General features: G+C 43.0%; 2 protein-coding genes across 9 annotated transcripts in view; one reads left to right on the top strand and one right to left on the bottom strand.

Annotated features, from left to right (window-relative positions):
- MANBAL (mannosidase beta like) overlaps positions 1-23,954 on the top strand; it is a 634,273-nt gene that overhangs the window by 229,702 nt on the left and 380,617 nt on the right. The gene's annotated exons all lie outside the window — the stretch shown is intronic.
- The window catches only part of SAMHD1 (SAM and HD domain containing deoxynucleoside triphosphate triphosphohydrolase 1), a 60,004-nt gene that overhangs the window by 14,373 nt on the left and 21,677 nt on the right, over positions 1-23,954 (bottom strand). The window contains exons 7-13 of the mRNA XM_050807097.1: positions 16,065-16,220; positions 13,321-13,421; positions 13,094-13,202; positions 8,485-8,576; positions 7,290-7,405; positions 1,809-1,948; positions 618-710 (exon numbers count right to left, since the gene is read on the bottom strand). Of these exons, the coding sequence (XP_050663054.1) occupies positions 618-710; positions 1,809-1,948; positions 7,290-7,405; positions 8,485-8,576; positions 13,094-13,202; positions 13,321-13,421; positions 16,065-16,220 (807 nt within the window). The remainder of the gene's footprint in view (positions 1-617; positions 711-1,808; positions 1,949-7,289; positions 7,406-8,484; positions 8,577-13,093; positions 13,203-13,320; positions 13,422-16,064; positions 16,221-23,954) is intronic.

The raw sequence follows: 23,954 nt of genomic DNA, 5'->3' as shown, positions 1-23,954 counted from the left end.
CTTTTTCTTTTTCTTTTGGAGACAGAGTCTTACTCTGCTGCTCAGGCTGGAGTGCAGTGGCGTGATCTCAGCTTGCTGCAATCTCTGCCTCCCGGGTTCAAGCAATCCTCCTGCCTCAGCCTCAGTAGCTGGGACAATAGGCGCGAGCCACCAAACCCGGCTAATTTTTTTGTATTTTCACTAGAAACGGGGTTTTGCCTTGTTGGCCAGGCTGGTTTCGAACTCCTGACTCAGGTGATCCACCCACCTTGGCCTCCCAAAGTGCTGGGATTATAGGCGTGAGCCACAGTGCCTGGCCCTACAACTTTTTCCTCTGTGTTTGTATGCAGGCAACAACAACAAAAAATTAAAATGTGTTACTTGTGTAATTAAAAAATTTTAATATAGACAATGTAATCACATGACCACAATTATACTAAAAATAATGGCAAAATATCATAAATAAAATGTTTTTGTGGTTAATAATATTGGTTCTCTTTATAAGGGCACATATGACTTCCTTTTATCTTTCTGCATTTTTCTAAGTAATTATAATGAACACGTACTACTTTTATAATGGTGAGTGCTTTATCTTTAAAAAATTATTCACTCAGTTTATTACTGGACTAATTACTTACATCCACTATAAAATCTTCAGCCTCCAGTTTTACTTCCAGCAATTCTCTGGGTTTAGCAGCGGCAACCTCTTTTGGAAGAGATTCATAGTCCTCCTAGAAAACACAAGACTCCCCATGTTGGAATCCATTTTTCCTCATTAAGCCTTTATGCCACAAACAGGTTCTCTTTAAGAAAATGGCACCTAACTAAGAAAAATGATTAGAGATATCCTTAACAAATATAGCTCCTACCAATATCACCCGTTAAACAAATAGAGCAATTTTTATAAAAAATTGTAAAAAGTGGCCAGGCATAGTGGCTCATGCCTATAATCCAAGCACTTTGGGAGGCCGAGGTGGGCGGATCATGAGGTCAGGAGTTCAAGACCAGCCTGACCAACATGGTGGAACCCCGTCTCTACTAAAAATACAAAAATTAGCTGGGCGTGGTGGCGGGTGCCTATAATCCCAGCTACTCGGGAGGCTGAGGCAGGAGAATTGCTTGAACCCAGGAGGTGGAGGGTACAGTGAGCTGAGATCACGCCACTGCACTCTAGCCTGGGTGACAAAGTGAGACTGTCAAAATAAAAAAATTCACATTTTGAAAAAAAAAAAAAGTGGCATTAACCTATTAGTACAACAAGAGGAAGTACAACCCAAGAAATTATTGAGGTAGGATGTGGTTATAAGTATGACTTGTGTTATAGCTTTCTGGCAAAGAGAAAACTCTTCAACAAGTAGGAGGTGAAAATAGATATTTGAGTTAAAGAAGACAGGTGTGTGCCATCTGGGAGACTGATATCCTGTGAAGGAACCAAGTCATTACAACAGGTCACCACAGCCTCAATGAAGCCCATGCAGGCACTTTCTTTGGAGGTCCCTTTCCCTTATATTCATTTTCCCATGCTTGAATCTAGCCAAAATTAGAGACCCACTCTCACTTCCTGGATGAGAGCAAAGATTTGGAGTTAAGTTAGACCTGGCTTTTGAATCCTGGCTAAATATGCTTTCATGAGCAAGTTATTTAATCTCAGTGAAGCCTCAGTTTCTCTATCTGTAAAACAGGCCTAAGACCCCTGCACTGCTGTAAAGATTAAATGAGAGTAAATGTAAAGCACTTAGTACAGAGTCATAGTATCATGATAGGTTAGTGGTTTCCTCTTGGAGGACAGAGGTAACCTTTCACTAATGGAAAGATGCCTGATAACTCACCTTTTTAATCTTTACTTGTTCCGTTGGCTGGGTCTCACCCACATACTTGAATAGATTACGGTATTCAATTTGTTTTAAAATCTCTCGTGCGTCTTTCAATTTGGGATCAGTAGAGTGTAAAATCTCCAGAAAAATGTTATCTGCCAATTTGATGACATTTCAGTTACATTAAAATAAAAACACAGAGTTAAAGAATTACATAGTGCTATTCTACTGAAATGATCTTAACAGGCAGGTAAATTATTATTTTGGCAATATGAGAAAAATTTTTAAAATATTTAAGTGAAAAAACCTTTTAAAACTGTTCCAGTTGACCAGTCACAGTGGCTCATGCCTGCAATCCCAGCACTTTGAGAGGCCGAGGTGGGCGGATCACTTGAGGTCAGGAGTTCGAGACCAGCCTGTCCAACATGGTGAAACCCCGTCTCTACTAACAATAGAAAAAAAATTAGCTGGGTGTGGTGGCGGGCACCTGTAATCCCAGCTACTCAGGAGGCTGAGGCAGGAGAATTGCTTGAGCCTGGAAAGTGGAGGTTGCAGTGAGCCAAGATTGCGCCATTGTACTCAAGCGTGGGCAACAAGAGTGAGACTCTGTCTCAAAAATAAAAGTTCCTGTCAATGACTTGGATTTAATTCCAGGTAATCCGGAGAGTGGGGAAGGATAGAGAGAAATAAGACTGCATTGGAGTTGATGACTGCTGAGCTGGGTGATGGGTACATAAAGGTGTATGGATTTATTGTTGACATGTTTTATTTTGTCTTTAAAAGAGAATGGTGGCTAGGCACTGTGGCTCACATCTGTGATCTCAGCAATTTGGGAGGCCAAGGCAGGTGGATCACCTGAGGTCAGGAGCTCGAGACCAGCCTGACCAACATGGCAAAACCCTGCCTCTACCAAAAATGCAAAAATTAGCTGGGCATGGCGGCGCATGCCTGTGGTCCCAACTACTCAGGAGGCAGAGGCAGGAGAATTGCTTGAACCCTGGGGGTGGAGGTTGCAGTGAGCCGAGATGGCACCACTGCACTCCCACCTGGGTGACAGAGTGACACTATCTCAAAAAAAAAAAAAAAAAAAAAAGAGAACGGTCCTGAAATATTTACAAGCAAAATTATGTCTAGGATCTGCTTCAAAATAGTCCAGTGTTTGACATGAGTGGGTAGATGAGGAGATGAGGCAAAACTGCCATGTGTTGATAACTGTTGAAGCTAAGTGACAGGTACATGGCTTTGTAAATTTCTATAATAATAAAACAACGATTTTTTAAGTGTCCCATTTGATGATGAGAGTAGAAGAAATGTTTTTCCTTTCTTTCATTTTCTCCCAATTTTTATTTTGAAAAATTTCAAAATAAAATATCCTTCACTTAAATTCAACAATTGTTAATGTTTTTCTGCATGCACTTTCTCCATATATATATCCCTGTGCAATTTTTTTTTTTTTTTTTTTTTGAGACAGAGTCTTGCTTTGTCACCTAGGCTGGCATGCAGTGGTGTGATCTTGGCTCACTGCAACCTCTGCCTCCCAGGTTCAAGTGATTCTCTTGCCCCAGCCTCCTGAGTAGCTGGGACTACAGGTGTGTGCCACCATGCCCAGCTAATTTCTGTATTTTCAGTAGAGATTGGGTTTTGCCACGTTGGTCATACTGGTCTCAAACTCCTGGCCTCAAGTGATCCACCCGCCTCAGCCTCCCAAAGTGCTGGGATTCCAGGTGTGAGCCACTTCACCTGACCTTTTTCTTTGTTTTTTTTCTTCTTTTTAAGGTCAGGTTCTGTGGCCTAGGCTGAAGTGCAGTGGTGTGATCATAGTTCACTGCAGCATCAAAGTCCTGTGCTCAAGGCATCCTCCTGCCTTAGCCCTTGAGTAGCTGGGACTACAGATGTGTACCACCATGCCTGGCTAGATTTTTTTTTTTTTTTTTTGAGACAGGGTCTCGCTGTGTCATCAGGCTGGAGTGAAGTGGCATATGATTATGGCTCACTGCATTCTTGACCTCCTGGGCTCAGGCAATCCTCCTGCCTCAGCCTCCTGAGTAACTGGGACTACAGGCACATGCCACCATGCCCAGCTAAATCAAAAGCTAGTTTAAATGTAAACATAATTTGAAAAAATTAATCTTCCTGCCTCAGTCTCCTGAACAGCTGGGACTAAAGACACATGCCACTACACCTGGATAAAGATGATTTTTTTTTTTTTTTGAGACAGAATCTCACCCTGTTGCCCAGGCTGGAGTGCAATGGTGCGATCTCGGCTCACTGCAACCTCCACCCCCTGGGTTCAAATGATTCTCCTGTCTCAGCCTCCGGAGTAGCTGGGATTACAGGCACCAGGCTGGTCTCAAACTCCTGACCTCATATTCGCCCGCTTCGGCCTCCCAAAATGCCGGGATTACAGGCGTGAGCCACCGTGCCCGGCTGACTTTTTAAAATGTGGCATCACTTGCATTATTATGAATGAAAATTAAAAGTATCCTCAACTTGTTCAATTTTTTTTTTCTTTTTACTTTTATGTTATTTATTTATTTATTTCATGTTTGAGATGGAATCTCGCTCTGTCATCCAGGCTGGAATGCAGTGGTGCGACCTTGGCTTACTCCAACCTCTGCCTCCTGGGTTCAAGTGATTCTCGTGCCTCAGTCTCTGAGTAGCTGCGACTATAGGCACCCGCCACCACGCCAAGCTAATAATTTGTATTTTTAGTAGAGACAGGGTTTCACCATGTTGGAAAGGCTGGTCTTGAACTCCTGACCTCAAGTGATCCGCCTGCCTCAGCCTCCCAAAGTGTTGGGATTATAGGCATGAGTCACCCTGCCTAGCCTTACATATATATTTTTAAAGAACAATGTATACAGTTCTTGTAAGTTAATTTTTTATTTTTTTCTCTATTATTATTATTATTTGATACAGGGTCTTGCTCTGTTACCCAGGCTGGACTGCAGTGATGCAGTCTTGGCTCACTGCAACCCCCACCTCCTGGGCTCCAATGATTCTCCAACCTCAGCGTCCTGAGTAGCTGGGACTACAGGCATGTACCATCATGGCTAATTTTTAAATTTTTTATAGAAACAGGGTTTCAGCATGTTGCCCAGGCTGATCTCAAACTCCTGGGCTCAAGCGATCCATCTGCCTTGGTCTCCTAGAGTGCTGGGATTATAGGCATGAGCCACCTTGTCTGGCCTATTATGTATTTTTGATTGAATTTACTGAAAGGTAATGTGAAGTCTGTCAAGTTGAATAATAAAAATTTGGGCTTGTATTTTACGTGCCTTTTCCCCCCATTTCGTTTTTCTAGTAATTCATTTTTATCATACTTTACAGAAATAACAATCTGCATGGGGTTGGTAATTTAAAAAACTGGTTCTTCAAAGACAGTTTAGGTTTCATTTTGTCAGTGTGCAGCAAATAGAATCCAGCTGCCATAGAAGTAGCACTCTAGGCAGGAAGCTATGGTAGAGTGATTTGGCTGTGTCTTAGGTCACTTAGCTTCTGTTGTTTTTCTCCATTTTCAGAGCCTCCAACCTTTCCACGGATTCTGTAAGCTATGTGATTGCTTTCCAATTTTATTTTTATTTTTTGTTTATTTATTTATTTATTTTTGAGACAGAGTCTTGCTCTGTTGCCCAGGCTGGAGTGCAGTGGTGCGATCTCGGCTCACTACAACCTCTGCCTCCTGGGTTCAAGCGATTCTCCTGCCTCAGCCTCCTGAGTAGCTGAGATTACAGGTATGCGCCACCATGCCTAGCTAATCTTTGTATTTGTAGTAGAGACAGGGTTTTACAATTTTGGACAGGATGGTCTCGAACTCCTGACCTCAGGTAATCTGCCCTCCTTGGCCTCCCAAAGTGCTGGGATTACAGGCATGAGCCACCATGCCTGGCCCAATTTTATTTTTAGTCAAACAGTTTCATAATTTGTAACTAAGAACTCTGACTGGTGTATACTTTTCATTTTACTTCTTTTGCTTTATCTCAGTCAATACTTTCCCACATTAAAGAACTAGCTGTGGCTGGGTGCAGTGGCTCACACCTGTAATCCCACCACTTTGGGAGGCCGAGGCAGGTGGATCATCTGAGGTCAGGAGTTCCAGACCAGCCTGGCTGACATGGTGAAACCCCGTCTCTACTAAACATACAAAAAAAAAATTAGCTGGGTGTGGTGTAATCCCAGCTACTCGGGAGGCTGAGGAAGGAGAATCGCTTGTACTCGGGAGGTGGAGGCTGCAGTGAGCCGACATCATGCCATTGCATTCCCGACTGGGCTACAAGAGCAAAACTCTGTCCCACACTAAAAAAAAAAAAAGAACCTTTCCACACTAAGCTGCAGATTTTGTTTTTGCAGAAGCGTGGATATGTTCCTGGCATCTTGTGTTTTTGTAATGAAAATAATGTTAAATGGTCAAGTCGGTTTTTTGGTGTTCAATAGTAGTCCAGGTATGAGTTAAACAATGACAAGTCTGGGCAACATAGTGGGACCCTGTCTCTACAAAAATTGAAAAAATTACCCAGGTGTGGTAGCACATGCCTATAGTCCCAGCTACTTGGCTGAGGCTGAGGCTGAGGCAAGAGGATCACTTGAGCCCGGGAGGTTGAGGCTGCAATAAGCTATGATGGCACCACTGCACTCCAGCCTGGATGACAGAATAAAATCCTGTCTCAAAATAAAAAAAAAAAAAAAAAATTAAATTAAAAAGTTAAATAATGGGCCAGGCTTGGTGGCTCACACCTGTAATCCCAGCACTCTGAGAGATTGAGGCAGATGAATCACATGAGGTCACGAGTTCGAGACCAGCCTGGCCAATATGGTGAAACCCCGTCTCTACTGAAAATACAAAAATTAGCTGGGCATGGTGGGGCATGCCTGTAATCCCAGCTACCCAGGAAACTGAGGCAGAAGAATTGCTGAAACCCAAGAGGTGGAGGTTGCAGTGAGCCAAGATTGCACCAGTGCACTCCAGCCTAGGTGACAGAGCGAGACTCCATCTGCAGGAAAAAAAAAAAAAAAAAAAAAAAAAGTTAAATAATGTATATTGAGTACTTATGTGTCAAGTCTATACTAGGTGCTATGCCTCATTTAAACATCACAACAAAACTATATACTAGGTATCATTACCCTCATTTTACAGATGAAAGATTCAGATAGGTCAAATCCCTTTATCAAGGTCACTTTATCGGTACAAGACAGAAATAAAACTCAAATTCAAAAGGAGATAATTACTTGGGAAGCTAAAATCCTTCCACCGGCTGTGTACAGTGGGTCACACCTGTAATCCTGGCACTTTGGGAGGTCAAGGCAGGAAGATCGCTTGAGCCCAGGAGTTTGAGAGATGCCTGGGCAATATAGTGAGACCCTTTCTTTCTTTTTTTCCAATTAAATAGTTATTTTGAAAAATGAAAAATAAAAGAAAGAAAAATAACTCACTGGCAATTCAAGGACATCTTATAGTTTATCTGAGATGGACCATCTATGTTACCTGTTACTTCTTACCTGTCAGCTTAGTATAGGCTTCCATGTCATCAATTGCTGTAGAAATGCGATACTTTTTTCCTCCAGCACCTGTAATCTCTATATAGTCGTCTGCTTTGAGGAAAGCATCTGTAATCCTAAAAATCATTTTGCAAAAATTTATGCTTATGAGAAATTTTGAATATTTGCCTTATGTCTTACTTAAGGAAATCTTTCTACTTTAGGGAAATAAAATAACGAGGCACAATGTTCTAAAGACAACTGTGTCTCCACCATACCAAATTTGTGCTTGGTGACCTGTGAGCTACCGTGCTTACTGTGTTCCAGGCACTGTGGCAGGGCTTTACATTCACCATCTTATTTAATCTTCCCAACAATAAGGTAGGTGTATTCAGCCCTCATTTTATAGATGCAGAAATGAAGTAAATTTTGATTTAACCAAGTTAGGAAGAAACAGGGCCAGGCTTTGAACCTAGATCTCTCTGAATTACAAAACAACAACAACAACAACAAAAACTCTTACCAAAGTATTAACATACAAATAGGAGAATGTACTCCAAGTAATCTGCTCATGACAAAGGATAGGTAAAAATAGGAATGAAGCTAAACTTCCTCAACACAACTGTGAAAACGAACATGAAAGGTTAATTAATTTAAGGCTATTTTAGAGACATGAAAGAAGTAACTTGACTCACACCCAGTGTTTGATAACTCCTCATGGAATCTTTGAGTCACGGGGAGACCTGGCTGTATAGTTTTCTGCTATGGTTCTGACTGGGTTAGGAAGAGGTAAAATTGCTGTTGGTTTTACCACTTGGTACTAATTTTGATAAATATTTGACAGGATACAAATAGACATTAATCTTAATCCTTAAAGTTAATTTTTGTAATTAATCTCAGAATTCAAATATTCACGTCCTACCTCCCATTCTGCTGATGACTAATATGTGGTACGTAAGTGACTAGCTGTGCCGAGGTCCTGGGTGATCTCAGCACTGCCGCTTCACGTCTGGCCTAAGTCCCTTTATCCACTTCTCTCCTTTTCCTCCAACTAAATTAACTCTATGCTAGATTTTTTTCTTGAAGGAAACCACTTTAAATTTAATCACTTAATATTTACTTGAACTTATCTAGAAATGTCTAGTTGAGCCTAGTATGATACTCTAGCCAAGTATCAAGGAAAATTTTATAGGGAAATGACAATCAAGTTTCTTACATTGTATCAATAATGTTGCCAACTTTGTGTTGATAAGCTCTACGGTGTAAAGAGTTGCGAGTGTGGAACATGTCATACAGGTTTCCAACTTCCTGCAGGAAAACATGAAGTAAATATTAATAGGATCAGATTATGTTAACCTTATTAGAGACAAGTATACAGGACAAGGAAAAGGGATTGTGGCAGACAAGAGGGCTTTGAACAAGGACTTCTTCATTAACACCTTTGACCCCACTACAAAATGAGGAGGCAGATTAGTAAAGCCATTTATTGGCTTGAAACTTTCATTCTTTTTTATTTTTATTTTTTATTTTTTTAAAGACAAAGTCTTGCTATGTTACTCAGGCTGGTCTTAAGTGATCTTCCCACCTCAACCTTGCTGGGATAACATGCATCAGCCACTGTGCCCAGCTAACTTTCATTCTTTGTTTTTTTTTTTTTTTTTTTTTAGACGGAGTCTTGCTCTGTTGGCCAGGCTGTAGTACAAGTCTTTCATTGCAAGAACTTTCATTCTTTTTCTTTTCTTTTCTTTTCTTTTTTTTTTGAGATGGAGTCTCGCTCTGTCGCCCAGGCTGGAGTGCAGTGGCTTGATCTCGGCTCACTGCAAACTCTGCTTCCTGGGTTCACGCCGTTCTCCCGCCTCAGCCTCCTGAGTAGCTGGGACTACAGGCACCTGCCACCACGGCCGGTTAATTTTTTTGTATGTTTTTTAGTAGAGACGAGGTTTCACTGTGTTAGCCAGGATGGTCTCGATCTCCTGACCTCGTGATCCACCCGTCTCGGCCTCCCAAAGTGCTGGGATTACAGGCTTGAGCCACCGCGCCCAGCCAGAACTTTCATTCTTAATAAACTAGGCCAGGCACGATGGCTCACACCTGTAACCCTAGCACTTTGGGAGGCCGAGGTGGGCAGATCACCTGAGGTCAGGAGTTCAAGATCAGCTTGGCCAATATGGTGAAACCCTGTCTCTACAAAAATACAAAAATTAGCCAGGCATGATGACAGGTGCCTGTAATCCCAGCTAATAGGGAGGCTGAGGTGGGAGAATCGCTTGAACCCAGGAGGCAGAGGTTGCAGTGAGCTGAGACCACGCCATTGTACTCCAGCCTGGGCCACAGAGCAAGACTCCATCTCAAAAAAAAATAAAACGTGGCTGGGCGCGGTGACTCACGCCTGTAATCCCAGCACTTTGGGAGGCTGAGGCAGGTGGATCCCGAGGTCAGGAGATTGAAACCATCCTGGCTTACACGGTGAAACCCCGCCTCTATTAAAAATACAAAAAAATTAGCTGGGCGTGGTGGCAGGCGCCTGTAGTCCCAGCTACTCAGGAGGCTGAGGCAGGAGAATGGCGTGAACCTGGGAGGCGGAGCTTGCAGTGAGCCGAGATCGAGCCACTGCACTCCAGCCTGGGTGACAGAGCGAGATTCTGTCTCAAAAAACAAAAAACAAAAAAAAACAAACCCCTAAAATCTACTACATGCTCAAACTCTGTGACAGGTTCTGTTTCAGGCATATATATATGCATATATATGTATATAAATATATATTTTAATCCTCCCAATAACTGTAGGAAATAGGTATCACTATTCTTATGTTCTTCATTCTTGACTTTTTCTTTTTTTTCTTTTTTTTAGACAGCCTCGCTCTGTCACCCAGGTTGGAATGCAATGGCACACAATCTTGGCTCACTGCAACCTCCACTTCCCAGGTGGAAGTGATTCTCGTACCTCAGCCTCCTGAGTAGCTGGGATTACAGGTGTATGCTACCACACCTGGCTAATTTTTGTATTTTCAGTAGAGACGGGGTTTCACCATGTTGGCCAGGCTGGTCTCAAACTTGTAAGCTTAAGCGATCTGCCCACCTCGGCCTCACGAAGTAGTGGGATTATGGGATTACAGGTATGAGTCACCACACCTAGCCGTACTTGACTTTCTATAGTATAGTACTATACTACTTTTTGATTACATGACTGCCATCTAACAGGGACCTAGTGATTTCACTTGTTTAACTACAGTTGACCTTTAACAACACATGTTTGAACTGTAAGAGTTCATTTATACAGATTTTCTTGCCCCGCTGCCACCCCTGAGACAGTAAGACCAACCCCTCCTCTTCCTGAGTCTATTTAATGTGAAGATGATGAGGATGAAGACCTTTATGATCATCCACTTCCACTTAATGAATAGTAAATATACTTTCTCTGCCTTATGTTTTTTTTTTTTTTTTTTGAGAGGAGTCTTGCTCTGTCACACAGGCTGGAGTGCAGTGGCGCAATCTCGGCTCACCACAACCTCTGCCTCCCAGGTTCAAATGATTTTTCTGCCTCAGCCTCCCAAGTAGCTGGGATTACAGGTGCTCACCACTGCACCCAGCTAATTTTTGTATTTTGAGTAGAGACAGGGTTTCACCATGTTGCTCAGGTTGGGCAGGCTGGTCTTGAACTCTTAATCTCAGGTGATTCACCCACCTTGGCCTCCTAAAGTGCTGGGATTACAGGCGTGAGCCACTGTGCCTGGCCTTGCCTTATGATTTTCTTAATAACATTTTCTTTTCTTTAGCTTACTTTATTGTAAGAATACAGTAGATGGGGCATGGTGGCTCCAACATGTAATACCAGCACTTTGGGAGGCTAAGGAGGGCAAATCGCTTCAGGTCAGGAGTTCGAGACCAGTCTGGGGAACATAGCAAAACCCTCTCTCTACAAAAAAAATAGAAAAATTAGCCTGGTATAGTGGCATGTGCCTGTGGTTGCAGCTACTTGGGAAGGTGAAGTGGGAGATTTGCTTGAGCTGGAAAGGTGGAGGTTGCCGTGATTGGAGATTGCACCACTATACTCCAATCTGGGTGACAGAGTAAGATCCTGTATCAAAATAATAATAATAATAATAATAATAATAATAATAATATAGTATATGATGCATGTAACATTCAAAATAGGCTGGGTACAGTGGCTCATACCTATAATCATAGCACTTTAGGAGGCTGAGGTGGGTGGGTTGCTTGATCCCAGGAGTTTGAGACCAGCCTGGGCAACACAGTGAAATCCCACCTCTATAAAATAAATTCCAAAATTAGCCAAGCATAGGCCTGTAGTCCCAGCTACTCAAGAGGCAGAGGAGGAAGGATCAGTTGAGCCCAGGAAGTCAAGGCTACGTGCACTATGATAGTGTCACTGTACTCCAGCCTGAGTGATAGAGCAAGACCCTGTCTGGAAACAAAACAAAAACCAAAAAAACATACAAAATGTGTGTAACTGACCATTAAAGTTATCAATAAGGCTTCTGGTCAACAGGAGGCTATTAGTAGTTTAAGTTTTGGGGAAGTCAGAAGTTGTATGCAGGCCGCAGGCCAGGCACAGTGGCTCACACCTATAATCCCAGCACTTTGGGAGGCCAAAGTGGGTGGATCACTTGAGGTCAGGAGTTTGAGACCAGCCTGGCCAACACGGTGAAACCCCGTTGTCTAATAAAAAGACAAAAATTAGCTGGGCGTGGTGGCATGTACCTGTAAACCTAGCTAGTCATGAGGCTGAGGCAGAAGAATCACTTGAACCCAGGAGGCAGAACTTGCAGTGAGCCAAGATCGTGCCACTGCACCCCAGCCTAGGCAACAGAAGGAGACTCTGACACCAAAAAAAAAAAAAAAAAAAAAAAGAAAAGTTATATATAGATTTTCAACTAGGAGAGGGGGTAGCACCCCTAAACACGATTTTGTTCAGGTGTTAACTGTATAAAATTTTTCAACACTAATATAGTGATTAAAAATGAGACTCTGGGCCGGGCACGGTGGCTCATGCCTATAATCACAGCACTTTGGGAGGCTGAGGCAGCCGGATCACGAGGTCAGGAGATCGAGATCATCCTGGCTAACATGGTGAAACCCCATCTCTACTAAAAATACAAAAAAAAAAACTAGCCGGGCGAGGTGGCGGGCGCCTGTAGTCCCAGCTACCAGGGAGGCTGAGGCAGGAGAATGGCGTGAACCCGGGAGGCGGAGCTTGCAGTGAGCTGAGAAGGTGCCACTGCACTTTGGGTGGTGGAGTGAGACTCCATCTCAAAAAAAAAAAAAGAGAGAGACTCTGGAAACAAATTTTTTGGGTTGAGATTCCAACTCTACTACTTGTTAATTATATGCCTTCTCTGTGCCTTAATTTGCTCACCTGTTGAATGGAATAATAGTATCTATCTCACAGGGTTATCCGGAATAAGTTGATCCGTCCAAAGCACTTAAAATAATGCCTCATACAAGCCAGGCATGATAATGTGCACTCCCAGCTACTTGGGAGGCTGAGGAGGGAGGATCACTTGAGCTCAGGAGTTCAATACTAGCCTGGGGAACACAGTGAGATCCTATTTCAAAAAAAATGCAACCAACCAAACAGAAAAACCCCAAAACCAGTGTCTGACTCAAAACTTAATAAATGTCCATTTTAATTTTATTATTATTTAATAATGCAGTAGGAGGGAAGAGACTAAAGATATTTACAAATCCTAGGAATTAAGTAAAGAGATTGTCAATTTACCAATTATTCCAAATTGTCAAATGGTTATTTCCAAATTTCAGACCAGGAACAACACTCTTCTTATTATCTCCTCTGGCAGAGCTTACCTTATCTCTAGCACAAATACGCAACTCATTGTCTACTTCACAGACACGGGCAAACTTAATGAAGCGCTTGTAATCAAAATTATTTTGGATTCCAAGATGATGGCAGTCCCTAGAAGGATTCCAAAGCAGAGATATGAAATTTTTCAACAAGGAAGCTGTACCTTAAATAGTAATACTAAATTTATATAAATATTTTAGCCAACTTTTCAGAAGTGTTCAGTGCATACCTGGCAAAATAATCCCATTTGTCCACATCAATGCCATTTCTTTTATTAGACACTATCTCATAAAGGAAGCTTTTCCTTTCAGGACGCCCTTTATATGGCCACTGGAAGGCAAGAAAACCCACTGGAAGTTTTAGGACAGGCACCAAATCTATTTATAATCAAAGCAAAGCAATTTTATTAATCTGTAAATTATAAACAGATACCTGAATGGGAATATAAGATAAACTAGAAGGTTCTATTCCTTCTTCCACTTCATTTCAAAACTAGTAGAAAGGGAAAAGAAATGCTAAGGTATATGATACCTTATTGTTACCACATTTTCTTTTCTTGTGCCACTGAAAAGATCTTAACTGTATTACATTTCCCAAAACCAACAACAACTGTGTTTTCTTGGTTTATAAACCAAGTTTTTGAAAAATATAAAATCTAGGCCAGGCGCAGTGGCTCATGCCTGTAATCCCATCACTTTGGGAGGCCGAGGAGGGCAGATAACGAGGTCACGAGTTCAAGACCAGCCTGGCCAAGATGGTGAAACCTCGTCTCTACTAAAAATACAAAAATTAGCCAGGCTAGGTAGCAAATGCCTGTAATCCCAGCTACTCGGGAGGCTGAGGTAGGAGAATCACCTGAACTCAGGAGGTGGAAGTTGCAGTGAGCTGAGGTTACACTACTGCCCTCTAGCCTGGGTAACACAGCAAGACTCCGTCTCAAAAATAAAAAAATAAAAAAAAATATAAAATCTAATAATAAACTAATGGTGCTTGAATTCATGCATTAAAATAGTACTATCTTTCAAAGTAGCTACACACCTAGTCTAAATAATATGCATTGTTGAATGTATTCTTTGAGCTCAATTGTTTTGGAAATAGGATATTTGCTACAAAACCCATCTCTTTATCTTATACTGTAAGTACACTTGTATATATTTGAGGAAACAACCCTAAAAGTCTCAGGGGGAAATTATTTTCCAACTTTATTTTTAATTTAAAAAATACAAAATATCAAAAAGGAAACAAAACAGATTTTCCATTGAACCAGTTCAACTTTTTTGTAGATCTTCATATATTTAAATATTTCAAATGTGATTTTTTTTTTTTATTTGGAGACAGGGTATAGCTCTGTTGCCCAGGCTGGAGTGCAGTTGCACAATCACAGATCACTGCAGGCTGCCTCAGCCTCCCAAGCATCTGAGACAACAGGCATGAGACAGGGTTTCAGTATGTTACCCAGGCTGATCTCAAACTCCAGGACTCAAGTGATCCTCTCATCATGGCCTCCCAAAGTGCTGGGATTACAGGCATGAGCCACTGAGCCTGGCCAAATATGTTCATTTTAATGGCTAGATGAAACATACACATTTACATTCCAAACAAAATTACTTTAGGCTTCTACATAAAATACTGCAGGCCAGGTATGGTGGCTCACGCCTGTAATCCCAGCACTTTGGGAGGCCAAAGTGGGAGAATTACTTGAGCCCAGGAATTCGAAACCAGCTTAGGCAACACAGTGAGACCACATCTCTAAAAAAAATTTTTTTAAATGAATAAAATACTGCATATATATTCACTAAAAAATAATTTATGGCCGGGCACAGTGGCTCACGCCTGTAATCCCAGCACTTTGGGAAGCCGAGGTGGGTGGATCACCTGAGGTCAGGAGTTTGAGACCAGCCTGGGCAACATGGTGAAACCTCATCTCTACTAAAAATCCAAAGATTAGCCAGGCGTGGTGGCACACACCTGTAATCCCAGCTACATGGGAGGCTGAGGCAGGAGAATTGCTTGGGCCTGGGAGACGGAGGTTGCACTGAACTGAGATCGTGCCACTGCACTCCAGCCTCGCCGACAGAGTAAGACTCTGTCTAAAAAAAAAGAAAGAAAGAGGCCGGGCGCGGTGGCTCAAGCCTGTAATCCCAGCACTTTGGGAGGCCGAGACGGGCGAATCACTAGGTCAGGAGATCGAGACCATCCTGGCTAACACGGTGAAACCCTGTCTCTACTAAAAAATACAAAAAAATAGCCGGGCGAGGTGGCGGGTGCCTGTAGTCCCAGCTACTCGGGAGGCTGAGGCAGGAGAATGGCGTAAACCTGGGAGGCGGAGCTTGCAGTGAGCTGAGATCCGGCCACTGCACTCCAGCCTGGGTGACAGAGCCAGACTCTGTCTCAAAAAAAAAAAAAAAAAAAAAAAAAGAAAGAAAGAAAGAAAGAAAAGAAAAGAATTTATGCCAAGCACAGTGGCTCACACCTGTAATCCCAGCACTTTCAGAGGCAGAGCTGGGCAGATCACTTGAGCTCAGGATTTCAAGACTGGCCTGGGCAATGTGACAAAACCCTATCTCTACAAAAAATACAAAAATTAACTGGGCATGGTAGTGCACATTTGTGGTCCCAGCTACTCAGGAGGCTGAGGTGGGAGGATCGCTTGAGCCTGGGAGGTGGAAGTTGCAGTGAGCTGAGATTGCACCACTGCACTCCAGTCTGTGTGACAGAGTAAGACCCTGTCTCAAAAAAAAAAAAAAAAAAGAATTTCTGTATATATAGTTTTGGGAAGTAAGTTCTAAATAATTCAGTTGAGAGGTAGAAAAAAATATAAGCCTTTTATTTTTTGCATTAAACAGTAGAAACATAGAACTCATATTTTACCATTTAGCCTCTAAAATAGCCAAATGTATAACTCAGAAGGGATCATGAAAAGGCTAGATGAAAAGCACCAGTCAGTTAAAATTAAGTTGTACATAAACTTACCAAAACACCTTTGACAGGTGATTCAAGTGGTCCTACAATTTGTTCCTTGATAAAGCAAATATCTTCTTCAGGGATGAGACCATAGTGTTCCATGACAGGCTTGATTCCATTAGAATTAATAAGGTGCTCAAACATCATAACTGAGCCTTGTTCATGCTAGGAAAAGTAAGCACAATATGATGTGTTAAAGATTCTAGCCCACTGGAAGTCCTGATTAACAAAATTATCCTCGGCCGGGCACGGTGGCTCAAGCCTGTAATCCCAGCACTTTGGGAGGCTGAGACGGGCGGATCACAAGGTCAGGAGATCGAGACCATCCTGGCTAACATGGTGAAACCCCATCTCTACTAAAAATACAAAAAACTAGCCGGGCGAGGTGGCGGGCGCCTGTAGTCCCAGCTACTCGGGAGGCTGAGGCAGGAGAATGGCGTAAACCCGGGAGGCGGAGCTTGCAGTGAGCTGAGATCTGGCCACTGCACTCTAGCCTGGGCGACAGAGCGAGACTCCGTCTCAAAAAAAAAAAAAAAAAAAAAAAAAAAAAAAAAAAAAAAAAAAAAAAAAAAAAAAATTATCCTCAATTCCAAGTAATTCTGAGATAAGGGTCTATTGCATATTAATTCTCTAGTTTCTAACCACAATCTTAGGAACATTTTTAAAAACCTGTCAGATTTTTCATGATTTTACTAGTCTACAAAACTTTTACAAAACTTATTTCATAAACATATTTAATGCATTTTATGATATAATCACTTACAGTATCTAAGTGAATATTACAAGATCATGTAGATAGAATTACATTTAATAAATATCATCATAAAATTGAATTTTATTTTTTCATCAGCCTTTGAACATGTGCAGTTATAAGCTCTGTTAGGCACTACCATCTAGTGGTGAAAAGGGGTAACTGCAAACTTGCCAGTAAAAACAAAGCTCTCCCTTGAAATCTCAAATTGGCCTGTTTGCTCATCTCTGCTCACTGATTCACAATCAATGTAATGGATCAAATGAACTCCTGAAGACATCTGCCCTTTCCTAGGTCCTACCATAAACTAACTCAAGATGAAAAACAAAACCTGAATTGTCCTGTAACTTTTTTTTTTTTTTTTAAAGAGACAGGGAATCGCTCTGTTGCCCTGGCTAGAGTCCAGTGGTATGATCATGGGGGTCACTGTAGCCTTGAACTCCTGGGCTCAAGTGATCCTCCCGTTTCAGCCTCCTGAGTAGGTGAAACCACAGGTGTGCACCACCCTACCCAGCTAATTTTTAAATTTTTTTGTAGAGGCAGGGTCTTGATTTGTTGACCAGGTTGGTCTTGAACTCCTAGGCCCAAGTAATCCTCCTGTCTCAGCCTCCCAAAGTGGTGGGATTACAAGCACCTTGCCTTGTAACTATTCTTCCCCCCTGCCCAGAAACAATTCTTGCTCCAGAAATTATTCTTTTTTTTTTTTTTGAGATGGAGTCTCACTCTGTCACCCAGGCTGGAGTGCAGTGCCGCCATCTTGGCTCACTGCAAGCTCCACCTCCTAGGTTCACGCCATTGTCCTGCTTCAGCCTCCTGAGTAGCTGGGACTACAGGCACGTGCCACCACGCCCGGATAATTTTTTTGTATTTTTAGTAGAGACGGGGTTTCACTATGTTAGCCAGTATGGCCTTGATCTCCTGACTTCGTGATCCGCCCGCCTCGGCCCCCCAAAGTGCTGGGATTACAGACGTGAGCCACCGTGCCCAGCTGAAACTATTCTTAAAAACAGAATCAGGGCTGGATGCTGTGGCTCACACCTGTAATCCCAGCATTTTGGGAGGCTGAGGTGGGCGGATCACTTGAGGTCAGGAGTCCAAGTTTGGCCAACATGGCAAAACCCTGTGTCTACTAAAAAATACAAAATTAGCCAGGCACGTAGTGCGCACCTATAATCCCAGCTACTTGGGGGACTGAGGCAGATGAATCACTTGAACCCCGAGGGTGGAGGTTGCAGCGAGCCGATATCGCCCTGCACTCCAGCCTGGGTGGGCGACACAGTGAGACTCTGTCTCAAAAACAAACAACAACAACAACAAAAACCCCACAAAAACAGAATCAGGCTGGGTGCAGTGGCTCACATTTATAATCCCAGCATTTTTTTGAGAGGCAAAGGTGGGAGGATTGCTTGAGCCCAGGAGGTCGAGACCAGCCTGGGCAACAAAGCAAGACCCTGTTTCTACAAAAAGATAAAAAAATTGGCTGGGTATAGTGGCATGCACCTGTGGTCCCAGCTACTTGGGAGACTAATGCGGGAGGATTGCTTGAGCCCAGGTGGTTGAGGCTGCAGTTAGCTGTGTTCATGCCTGCACTCCAACCTAGGCAACAGAGAAAGACCTTGTCTCCAAAAAACAACAACAACAAACAAATTGGCCGGGAGCAGTAGCTCACGCATGTAATCCCAGCACTTTGGGAGGCAGAGGTGGGCGGATCACGAGGTCAGGAGATCGAGATCATCCTGCCCAACATGGTGACACCCTATCTCTACTAAAAATACAAAAATTAGCTGGGCGTGGTGGCACGCGCCTATAGTCCCAGCTACTCAGGAGGCTGAGGCAGGAGAAATGCTTGAACCCAGGAGGTGGAGGTTATGGTGAGCTGAGATTGTGCCACTGCACTACAGGCTGGGCGACAGAGCGAGACTCCGTCTCAAAAAAGCAAAACAAAGCAAAACAAAGCAAAACAAAATAAAGACCAAATTGAATCAAGATATATGTAATTACAAAGAGGAAAAATAGTAACTTTATAGTGGAGAAATTTGACAGACAATGCCTTAATCAAGTAATCAGAATTAATATCACTGGTATTGGCTCAACTAGGTTTTATGTGCCTCCTGAGATACACTATCAAGGATGTATCACCTTTTTTTTGGAGACAGAGTCTAGCTCTGTCGCCCAGGCTGGAGTGCAGTGGCGTGATCTCGGCTTACTGCAATCTCCGCCTCCTGGGCTCAAGCAATTCTCCTTCCTCAGCCTCCCAAGTAGGCATGTGCCACCACACCCAGCTAATTTTTTTTGTGTTTTTTTTTTTTCGCTCTCGTTTCCCAGGCTGGAGTGAAATGGCGTGATCTTGGCTCACGGCAACCTCCACCTCCTGGGTTCAGGTGATTCTCCTGCCTCAGCCTCCTGAGTAGCTGGGATTACAGGTGACCATCACCACGCCCAGATAATTTTTATATTTTTAGTAGAGACAGGGTTTCGCCATGTTGGGCAGGCTGGTCTTGAACTCCTGACCTCAGGTGACCAACCCACCTCGGCCACCCAAAGTGCTGGAATTACAGACGTGAGCCACCGCATCCGACCTGGACACATCACTTTTGTGGCATTCTACCAAAAATGCATGGCTTGAATCTATGAGGAAACATCACACTGAAACTCAAATTGATGAATATTCCACAAAATAGCTCACTTGCTCTTTAAAAAAAATGACAAAGTCACTAACGATAAAGACTGAAGAATTGTTCTCAAAAGAAATTAGAAAAATGGCAACCAAATGCAATACGTATTTCTGGACCAGGGGAAAAAAGTTTTTTTCCTCTTTTTCTATATGAACAATTGGTAAAATTTGAAAGTCTGAATTAGATAAGAGTACTGTATCAACATTAATTTACTGATTTTGACAATTATACTATGGTTATATAAGAAAATGTTGTTTTTAGGAAATACCCACTGAAGTATTTAGAAATAAAATATTTCAACAATTTACATTCTTTGAGAGACAGGGCTCTTGCTCTATCACCCAGGCTGGAGCTCAGTGGCGTAGTCATAGCTCAGTGTATCCTTGAACTCCTGGATTCAAGCAATCCTCCCATCTCAGCCTTCTCAGTAGCTAGGACTACAGGTGTGCACCACCATGACCAGCTGATGTTTTCATAATTTTGTAGAAACAGAGTTTCACTATGTTGCCCAGGCTGGTCTTGAACTCCTGGCCTCAAAGCTATCCTCCTGCCTCAGCCTCCCAAACTGTTGGGATTACAGGTGTGAGCCACTGTGTTCAGTCTAAAAATGAACTTTCTTTCTTTGAGACAGGTTCTCACTCTATTATCTACTTTGGAGTGCAGTAGCACAATCACAGCTCATTGCAGCCTCGACCTCCCAGGCTCAAGCAATCCTGCCACCCCACCATGCCAGGCTAATTTTTAAATTTTTTTGTAGAGACGGGGTTTCACCATGTTGTCCAGGCTGGTCTTGAACTCCTGGGCTCAAGCGATCTGCCCACCTTAGCCTCCCAAAATGTTAGTATTACAACCATGAGCCACTGTGCCTGGTCAAAACTTACTTTCTAATGATTCAGAAAAAAAATTTATATATGAAGAGAGAGTATTTTAAAAAATAAAAATGAGGTGGATCACTTGAACCTGGGAGGCGGAGGTTGCAGTGAGCTTAGATGACATCACTGAGCTCCTGCCCGCGTGACAAGGCAAGACCCTGTCTCAAAAACAATAAAATAAAAATAAATAAATAAATAAATAAATAAATAAATAAAATAAGTAAGGGATTTTCAAAAGAGTAGTTTTAAATATATCAATGCCAACTGTGAATATAATGGCAAACAGAAAAAAATAAGTTTCATAAAGCTAGCACAGACCATAATAACACTAATAACTAAAATTATAAGGAACTTAGGAGTAAGTATAACAAAGATGTATGACTTTCGTGGCCAGCCTAGGCAACATAGTAAGACTCCATCTCTACAAATAAAAACCCAGGTGTGATGGTGCAGGCCTGTGGTCTCAGCTACTTGGGAGGCTGAGGTGCAAGGATTGCATGAGTCTGGAGGTCAAGACCAGCCTGGGCAACATAGTAAGACTGTTCTCCACAGAAAAGAAAAAATAAAAACATAAATCTTATTATAAAGTATGTCAACCTAAAAGGAAGGAGCTGAGGAATATTTAATATAGAGAGTTTACTTGGGCCAAGGTTGAGGACACATTTACAAATTGCCTTGGGGAATGCTTGGGGAGAACAAAAGAGAGGCTCAAGTTATTAAAGAAAAAAGGACTGGCCAGGTGTGGTGGCTTAGGCCTGTAATCTCAGCACTTTAGGAGGCCAAGGTGGGCAGATAGCTTGAGCTCGGCAGTTGAGACCAGCCTGGGCAACACAGTGAGACCTGCCTCTACAAAAAACACAAAAAATTAGCTGGGCATGGTAGTGTGTGCTTGTAGTCCCAGCTACTTTGGGAGGATGAAGTGGGAGAATTGCTTGAGCCTTGGAAGTCAAGGTTGCAGTAAGCTGTGTTTGCACCACTGCACTCCACTCTGGGTGACAAAGCAAGATCCTGTGGAGGGGAGGTGAGAGGAGAGAAGGGGAGGGGGAGGGGAAGGGAAGGAGAAGGGGAGGGGAAAGGGAGGGGGAGGGGAGGGGGAGGAGAGGGGGAAGGGGAGGGGAAGGGGGGGAAAAAGAAAAGGAAGGGAAAGAAGGGAAGGAAGGGAAGGAAAGGAAGGTAGGAAGGGAAAAAGAGAGAGAAAGAGTGAGAAAGAGAGAAAGTGAGGAAGAGAAAAAGAGAGAGAAAGACAGAAAGGAAGGAGAGAAAGAAAAGAAAAAGAAAAGGGCACAAATCAGGAGGAGGAGATCACAAAGAGGAGGTGATCACGAAAGCTGTTAGGAGGCCGGGCGCGGTGGCTCAAGCCTGTAATCCCAGCACTTTGGGAGGCCGAGACGGGCGGATCACGAGGTCAGGAGATCGAGACCATTCTGGCTAACACGGTGAAACCCCGTCTCTACTAAAAAATACAAAAAACTAGCCGGGCGAGGTGGCGGGCGCCTGTAGTCCCAGCTACTCGGGAGGCTGAGGCAGGAGAATGGCGTAAACCCGGGAGGCGGAGCTTGTAGTGAGCTGAGATCCGGCCACTGCACTCCAGCCTGGGCGACAGAGCGAGACTCCGTCTCAAAAAAAAAAAAAAAAAAAAGAAAGCTGTTAGGAGTGTTCACTGGCTTACAGAAGTTAGTTAGTGAGGCCGGGCGCGGTGGCTCACGCCTGTAATCCCAGCACTTTGGGAGGCGAGGCAGGCGGATCACAAGGTCAGGAGATCGAGACCACGGTGAAACCCCGTCTCTACTAAAAAAAAAAAAAGCCGGGCGTTGTGGCGGGCGCCTGTAGTCCCAGCTACTCAGGAGGCTGAGGCAGGAGAATGGCGTAAACCCAGGAGGCGGAGCTTGCAGTGAGCCGAGATCGCGCCACTGCACTCCAGCCTGGGCGACAGAGCGAGACTCCGTCTCAAAAAAAAAAAAAAAAAAAAAAAAAAAAAGTTAGTTAGTGATTGGCTACATCTTATGAAGTACAGGGTGTATGGCATTATATGGTTACCTGGCATCCCACACAGCAGCTGACTTCAAGAGGTAATAGTTATTTAGCTCCAGGGGGTGTGACATGATTGCTGTTCTATTTCGAGGCCTCTCTGGGCCTGATCATGTAAAGGGGCTCATATTTTTCAGATACAAATTTCTTTTCTTTTTTTTTTCCTCCCCAAGTAACAAGTGTGGAAACAGAACAGAATGCAGAATGATTCATTATATATGGGAAGTTAATAAATGTTGGGGTTGGTATTACGGTCAGTGGGGATAGGATGAACTATTTAAAAATTAGATTTCTTGGCCAGGCACGGTGGCTCACGTCTGTAATCCCAGCACTTTAGGAGACCTAGGCGGGTGGATCATGAAATCAGGAGTTCGAGACCAGCCTAACCAACATGGTGAAACCCCATCTCTACTAAAAATACAAAAGTTAGCCGGGTGTGGTAGCACACGCCTGTGTTACCAGGTACTCAGGAGGCTGAGGCAGGAGAATTGCTTGAACCCGTGAGGCGGAGGTTGTAGTGAGCAAAAATTGCACCACTGCACTCCAGCCTGGGTGATAGAGTGAGACTCCATCTCAAAAAAAAAAGAAAAAAAGAGTTCTCCCATTTACTTACACAAAAATAAATTGTACATGAGCTAAGGATTTAAACATGAAAGGCAAAATACTTAAAGGAAAATACTTGGTAATGATTGAGTAGATCCTATTAGATCAACTGCAGGAGAAAACAACTATAAGCTCTGGACAACTCCCTGAAGGTCCTGGAGAGAGACCAAAACCAAGCGGATGTTAGACCTCAATACTTAGAAGGGAGAAGTACTAGGTGACATTCCGGTTTTATGGTCTTGAGCCTCAGGGCAGGCCCCAAGACAGAAAAAGTGGTAAGAAACTACCCATTTTACTGGCTTGAAGAACCAGAGTACTTCATCAAAATTGAAAATGTCTGTTTTTCAAAAGGCACCATGAAAAAATGAATTGGCCAAGCCAGACACTGGGGAAAAATATTCACAATACATATACCTAACCATACATATATAAAGAATTCCACAACTCAATAATCAAAGAGCAAGCAATCAAACTTTTTAAATGAGTAAAATGCTAAGAGTTCTTTGCAGAAGAAGATATGTCAATAACAAAGTACAAAGTACAGGAAATAGTATTCAACATACATTAGAAAATCGAACCATGAAATACCGGCCGGGCGCGGTGGCTCAAGCCTGTAATCCCAGCACTTTGGGAGGCCGAGATGGGTGGATCATGAGGTCAGGAGATCGAGACCATCCTGGCTAACACGGTGAAACCCCATCTCTACTAAAAATAAAAAAAAAAAAACTAGCCGGGCGAGGTGGCGGGCGCCTGTAGTCCCAGCTACTCGGGAGGCTGAGGCAGGAGAATGGCGTAAACCCGGGAGGCGGAGCTTGCAGTGAGCTGAGATCCGGCCACTGCACTCCAGCCTGGGCGACAGAGCGAGACTCCGTCTCAAAAAAAAAAAAAAAAAAAAAAAAAAAAAAAAGAAATACCATTTGACACTCATTAGAAGGGCTAATCTGAAAGGCCAAATGTTGGTGAGGCTATA

This window comes from Macaca thibetana, chromosome 10, assembly GCF_024542745.1.
Source record: "Macaca thibetana thibetana isolate TM-01 chromosome 10, ASM2454274v1, whole genome shotgun sequence".
Lineage (NCBI taxonomy): Eukaryota > Metazoa > Chordata > Mammalia > Primates > Cercopithecidae > Macaca > Macaca thibetana.
The sequence above is the reverse complement of the archived record's forward strand: the minus strand, read 5'-3'. Positions and strand labels throughout refer to the sequence as shown.